The sequence below is a fragment of the Melanerpes formicivorus genome, unplaced genomic scaffold (genome assembly GCF_026170545.1).
Source record: "Melanerpes formicivorus ecotype bairdi unplaced genomic scaffold, bMelFor1.0.p_v2 SCAF_30, whole genome shotgun sequence".
Classification (NCBI taxonomy): Eukaryota; Metazoa; Chordata; class Aves; order Piciformes; family Picidae; genus Melanerpes; species Melanerpes formicivorus.
The window spans coordinates 2,003,868-2,009,867 of record NW_027142382.1 but is presented as its reverse complement, the minus strand read 5'-3'; the positions used below and the strand labels follow the sequence as shown (position 1 = coordinate 2,009,867).

The 6,000-nt window shown below is 43.8% G+C and overlaps 1 protein-coding gene across 1 annotated transcript in view; it reads left to right on the top strand.

The window, feature by feature from the left end:
• The first annotated feature begins 211 nt into the window (after nucleotides 1-211).
• DMD (dystrophin) overlaps nucleotides 212-6,000 on the top strand; it is a 1,318,095-nt gene continuing 1,312,306 nt past the window's right edge. The window contains exon 1 of the mRNA XM_068155047.1: nucleotides 212-306. Within this exon, the coding sequence (XP_068011148.1) occupies nucleotides 222-306 (85 nt within the window). The 5' untranslated portion in view covers nucleotides 212-221. The remainder of the gene's footprint in view (nucleotides 307-6,000) is intronic.

Sequence of the window (6,000 nt, the reverse complement as noted above, 5' to 3'; positions counted from 1 at the left end):
GCTCAGTCATTCCTGCCCCGCGTGGGGCCATTTACTCACTAATTGCTCCTCTCTTCATCGACCGCGGGCGGGGCGGGGGCGGGAGGGGGCCGGAGCCGCCGCCCCGGCGCTATTTCAGGGAGGGCAGCGCTGCACCTGTCCCGGCCCGTCCCTGGTTCACTCTGTTCTCGCTTGGGTCGCATTTCCCTGCCTGATTCATTCCCTCCCCACGCTCCTCGGACATGGCTGAAGCGGGACGCCCCGGCCCCGCTGGCGGGGACGAAGCCGCCACCGATGAGTTCCGCGATATCATCCGCAGCCGGTCGGGTAGGCGCCGCTCCGGGCTCCTATCCTCTGGGAGGGCGAAGGGGCGCGGGGGATTCTCGCCGGCGGGCGGCAGCGCGAAGTGGGCGGACTGAGCGCAGTACCGCGGCTCTGGGGAGGGCGGGGGCAGCAGGTAGCGTTTGTCAGCGCTTCCTTAGATTTCTTAGCTTAACTTTCCCCTACGGTGTGTAGCATAGAAAGTGTTTGTCATCCCGTTCGTCAGGTGAAATGTGCTGCTCGGTATGACAGGAGGAGCGTTTGTGTCCGTCTCACGACCTGAGAGTTTTGGCGTGCACCCTCCCCTCTCCCTCTCGATATCCCCTTTCTTGGGCTGTGATAAATGAGCAGGACGATTGTGTCGCTTGCGATAGCGGGGCAGGTTGTTAAAGCTGTGTACGGCAGCAGCTGTAACTCCCCCCCCCCCCCCCCCCCCCCCCCAGGGATAACGTTTCAGGTGCCTGGGCTTTTTTTTTTTTTTTTTTTTCCTGTCTTGGAAAGAAACCAAATCCGTGGTAGTAAAGGTATTTATAGACCATTCAGCCTTTACTCATTTGCAGCACAAGTGCATGTGGAGTTACAAATTAAATTAACTCTTCTTGTAGCTGTATGTACTCACCCAGTAAACAAGCCTTAAAATAATGTTGCCTTAAGACAGTTAAATTACTTCTAAAAATCGTTGGTGTTGTTCTAAGAAAGGGCAATAAAATACTTGCTGTGAGTTTTAGAGTAATTAGAGCTGTTACAGGAAATTTAACTTTGAAACTGTTGGAGTGGTAGTAGGCAGAACTTCTGTGATGGGTTTAGTGAATGTTTTTATTCTGGTAGTGTAAGGACACTGCTGTTGCAATACTTGGTGCTTTCCCCACTGAAGTCTCCGAGGTGCAATTCACGGGCTGAAGATATCTTGCTCTTGTAGCAAAGTGTTTCTTCTAATTTTAGTAGCCTTACTGAAATCCTCATACTAAGTGATTCTCTTTCAGGTCAGGACTTAAAAGGGTGGGTATTGCCCTGGTGGCATTCGGAAATGGTGGGATTGGGTGGCTGTTCAGGTTCTTTTTCCAAGATCTGTTTTTGACTCTCAAGTTATAGCTTTTATCTTAATTTCTACAGCCTAAGGTGTACGTGAGAGAAAATCAGTCCTGGTTAGGCTGGTTGTTTTACCTCTTATAGCAGCACGTTTCCTCTTACATACTGAGCTTGTATGCAGTTTAGGGAGCATAAATGCAGGATGAATACAGCATAGAAGCCTTCATTTGGAGGGTTGTCCTGTTATTGTATAATGGTGTGTGTGGACAGTTGCTGGCTGGAGATGAGAGAACGTGAGGACTGCCAGAAGGATCTCCAGGGCCATGTGGCTCTCAAAGTGATGTTGCAGTTAGCATCATTACAGTTAAGTGCTTACAACTTTGACCTGGGAATTGTTGTCTTCCTCTTCCCTCCCCCCCCCCACTAAAGGTAGCAATTACTTTCAATAGCCAGCTTGATTTCCCATTCTTAAAAAAAATCATAATTGCAAACAGATAGGAAATGTTACCTGTGCATTCCTAATTATCTCGTGTTCTTTATTTCCCTTAAAGTCTGTTTTGAAATCCACTTCAGTGGTGACATGTTAGATGTATGGTATCATAAGTGCAAATTCTCAAATGGCTGTAAAATGTCTTTCTAGTTTCCTCCTATAAAGTAGTATTAGAATTTAGATGTTAGCAGTAGACATGGAGCAAACATTTGTGCTTCTTAATGGGACACAATTCCCTGATCTGTTCTGTGATGAATAAGAAGCAGGATCAGTTTAAGGATCATAGAATTGTCCCAGATGTTTACAAGCCTGAAGAGATAAGAATTCAATTTCCATGGTGATATTCATCAGAAGTTTTGTTTGCCTTTTTTTTGGCAATATACCCCACAGTGATCTCCTGCTTATCTTTCATTGTTATCATCTAACTTTGAAATGTATTGCTTAAAAGCCAACTATGGGTTTGGGGAGAAATAATATATAACAAATTAACACAGCTGTTAGCACAAGTAAGCTGAGAAGAAGTTGGTGAGATGGTGTTTGCAAGCCTGAGGTTCATTTTGATTTGGATTTATTTGTGACTTATTTAGGTAAGTTTTTTTGTAGCTGGGATGCTTTGTTTTTTTGGATATGGATTTGCTTTCAACAACTTCAGATTGAAAGTTCTAGGAGGGCTTCTTGGGAGTGAAATGCTGACACAGTCTTGTCAACAAGTTAGTGATGGTAGGAAGTGAAATTCTTCTCAAGGAGACACTTCCTGTCCTGCAGAAAAGGTTTTGTGATCTGGTAGGGAAGTTCTTGAAACTGAAAGTCAAGCTAGTCCTTGAAGATTTAGAGCATCAAATGGTGAAGTAGCTTTAAAAGACTGTGTTCCCTTGTTTTTCAATCTGTTCATATTAATATCATGCTTCAGGGGGCTCATGCTTTCTGATCTGATGTGGGGGCAATTTTTGCCCTCCGGGATACAAAACTTGACCTCTGGTAGATGAACATTTTGGCTTTTCATGCTGCGGGGCTGGTGGGGGGGGGGGGGGGGGGGGGGGGGGGGGAGGGAAGGTAGAATATGTTGCTGTATTTGCAATATGAAAATATTCTAAACTCCTATTTTTTGAGGTCTTACTCAAAATCTCAGAGCACTGATATTTCAATAAGGTGAATGGGTTGATACAGATGGCATTTAACTTGTCATCCTGACATCAAGTCTATGTAAAATAATTGGAAGTTTGAGTATTTGTTTCTTGTAAAGACAATCTTATTCAAAACTTACTAGGATGATTTAAGCTTGGTTAAATGTTTTCTGCTCACTTTCTTGATAAAGCAAATTCTTGTAGTGTGACAACAATTAAACACTTACCAGCAATAAAATATCTAGTAAATGTTTGAAACCCCACAAACCAGTTGTAATACACAAATTGCTGCTGGGCAATGGTATTGGATTGGGTTTCCCCTGTTTCATCTGCATGGGGATAATTACTAGCTCCAACACTAACTCATTTTTCACTTCCACTCATAGGGACTGGCTTGTGTTGCCTGGGTATTTGAAAAAGATTCACAGAAATGCAGAGCTTAAGAGTGAGGAATGTAAGCTGTGCTGCCAGAGAGAAGGACTGCACAGGAGGATCACTGTGTGATCCTGCAGGGGCTTCATATAGCGTGTTCTCATAATGCATTGACATAAAGACATAGGTGTTGGGAAGTTATTTTTGGACTCTTGTATATGGCAGGGCTGCTTCTAGTATTAACCCCTTTTAAATCCACAAAAACTCAGGTTCCAGGTGATTGATCTATGGAGCTCACTCAGTAGTATTTTTCATCTCTTTTTAGCAAGTTGCAGAAGTGGCTTCAGGCAGAAAATCCTAGATGCTGAAGGCTTGGAAATGGAAGGCACAAATGAAGTGAACGCTAAGGAACCCAAATTAAAATGTGTTATCTTGAGCAGGGAAGATAGTTGACTTCTGCAGATGGGTCCACTGTCTCTACAGATCTTTGATCCAGTATTTTGTTCTTTTTTTTTTTTCTTTAAGCTGAGCTTTATCCAAATGCAAGCTACTAGGCTTAAGAGCCTGTTGGAAATAATCAGTCCAGACACCTGCCTCACAGTGCATTCTGGCAAATAATGGTACTCCTTTACGAATTTCCTTAGTAGAAGGACATTTCCTACCTGGTACCATGATTGCCATCTGAGCTGGACCTTTCCCAGACATATAGCTGACTGAAAATGAATCAGCAGCGTGGCCAAGAAAAACAGTGGCACCCTGTCTTTTATTAGAAGCACTGTGGCCAGAAGGAGCAGGGAGGTGATCATGCCACTGTACTCGGCACTGGTGAGGCCACATCTAGAGTATTGTGTTCAGTAAAGGGCCTGGAGCACATGACCTATGAAGGAGCTGGGATTCTTCAGTCTGAAGAAGCTTAGGGGAGACCTCATTGCTCTCTACAGCTACCTGAAGGGAGGTTGGAGAGCGGAGGAGGCTGCACTCTTCTTGGTGTCAAGCAACAGGGCTAGAAGAAATAGTTATGAGCTGCAACAGGGAAGTTTAAGCTGGATATTGGGAAATATTTCTTCACTGAAAGGGTTCTCAAACAATAGTCTGCCCAGGGCAGTGGTGGAGTTACCATCCCTGGGGGTGTTGAGGTGACATGTGGACCTGATGCTTAAGAACATGATTTATTTTTCATCCTTCATTGGTAGCTGGAGGGTTGGACTGGATGATGTTTGATGTTTCTTCCAACCATGTACATTCTGTGATATGGACCATCCTGCTCTTTGCTGGTGTGAGACTTAGGCTAAGCATCCTCCCTTTGATCTGTGTGGGGGTGCCGGCAATCTGTAAAATAGCAGCACCCATCTGTCTCAGGGTTAGTGGGCTAAGATTTATCCGGCTGCTGTTAAATTAGTGTTAGCAAAAAGGAGGTGGAAAACAACTGCAAATGTGAACATGTTACAAGCTGCAGTCACTTCCCAAACTTATTGAACAGGTCAGTCTAGTAAGTGTGGGTCTTTAATGCATCATACTTGATCTTATGGCTTTTGAACACATGCAGACCACGCTTGGAGAAATGGATGTTGCAGAGCATAAACCAAAACTTCTTTGATTTAATTTATCTGAAGAGCATGTGGTTTCTGTTGCCTAGAATTTCTTTTCTGGCTGTATGGTAAAATACCAACACCAAGTTGGAAATGCATTTGGATACTTGCAAGTTAAAAATTGGTCTAAAACCAATGTAAATTCAATTCAAAGCAGATAGTGGTCTTCTACCATAAAAAATATCGGCCATAAATGCTTCCCCTACTTTTTATAAAGACTTGATACTTGCATCCATTTAATGAAGATAGAATTTATTACTGTCACAGAGCTCAGTAACTCTAGTCATGATTAGCAACAAAAAGCTTTCTGATTAGTTTGTACACAGTCTTTTAGAAAAAAAGGCTTTAGCGCCTGATTTGTTAACTTCTTGCACACAATTATGCAGATCTGGAGCAAGCTGCTGTTACAGCGTGATGACTTTGCTTAGGTGAATGATTTCATGTGGTTCAAAGTTTGTCAGTAAGTACTTGATCCTCTCCACATTTCTTTCTAAGCTGTATGACTTCATATTTTGACTAGAAGACAACTGCTCTGCATGTAGAACAACAGTTGTTAGGGACTGGCCCTAAGCAGTGTTAAGCAAGTCCGGTTTCTTTTTGTACTTCAGTATCTGCATCACCTTTTAATTGTACTGAAACAAGCTCCTTTCCCCCTCCTTTCTTCCTCTGCCCTAAGGGTAGCTTCATTGTTCTGAGGACTAAATAGAGGTGTTAGCACATATCCTGAACTGGATAACTTAAGTGGGTGGTACTTTGCTTCTCCATCAAGCATCTGGAGACCTGACGGTTCCCTGGCTTTGTCAGTACAAAGGAAACAGTACAGGATGCTCTCTGGCTGTTTGGCTGATGCATGTGTCACACTCCCCTCCACGCTATGCTGCCTGGTGAATGTTAGCAGCATGCCTGATGGGAGAAAACAAATGAATTGATAAATGGTTCTGCATAACAAAGGGTATGTGCTCTATCTGAGGTATAGTCCTTTGCTGATAGGGTGACCTTGTCTGTTGGCACAGCTCTTCTGTGCTGAGCAGTACAATGTGAGCATGCCAAGGGGCTGGGACAGAGTTCATTATGCCCAAACATGCATGCTGCTCAT